The sequence below is a fragment of the Fibroporia radiculosa genome (assembly GCF_000313525.1).
Source record: "Fibroporia radiculosa TFFH 294 genomic supercontigs, scaffold76150, whole genome shotgun sequence".
In the NCBI taxonomy this organism is placed as follows: domain Eukaryota; kingdom Fungi; phylum Basidiomycota; class Agaricomycetes; order Polyporales; family Fibroporiaceae; genus Fibroporia; species Fibroporia radiculosa.
The window spans coordinates 2,752-3,156 of NW_012133140.1; the positions used below are offsets into that span (position 1 = coordinate 2,752).

A 405-nucleotide genomic window follows, 5' to 3' on the forward strand; every position below is an offset into this window, starting at 1 on the left:
AGTGTTTACTTGTGCTCCGGTGGGCCACTCGGGGGTTAGATCAACGGTGGGAGAGGTTGGTTGTCGGGTGAGGATGATTTCGACTTTGTAGGTCGCTTTGAAGTAGTAGAAGGCGACGGTGAGGATGAGGATGAAGAGGGCGAGTAAGAACCAGGTGAGGATGAGAAATGCGGCGAGGATAGTGGTGGATGCCATTGGAGAGTCCAAGGGGAGTTGACTCTTAAGAAGGATTTACCCTTTGTTTGGTTGCAGAAAGTCTGCCAAAGCATCTTTGGCATGTGAAAGTTCGGCCTTTGGCAACCAGGAGTCGTCCGAGGCCGGATAACCCTTCCATCTTACCCGGTAGAGTGTTCGTTTGCCAACTGTCTTCGAATCAATGATACGTTCAACTTCAAACTCCTCCTG

The 405-nt window shown here is 50.6% G+C and overlaps 1 protein-coding gene across 1 annotated transcript; it reads right to left on the reverse strand.

The window, feature by feature from the left end:
• Positions 1–5: 5 nt before the first annotated feature.
• On the reverse strand, positions 6–195 carry FIBRA_09566 (uncharacterized protein; the record flags this gene model as incomplete). The annotated part of the gene is made up of 2 exons (XM_012321852.1): positions 6–14; positions 85–195. The coding sequence occupies 2 exons, from the start codon at positions 193–195 to the stop codon at positions 6–8; spliced, it is 120 nt and encodes a 39-aa protein (XP_012177242.1).
• Between the last annotated feature and the right edge of the window lie 210 nt (positions 196–405).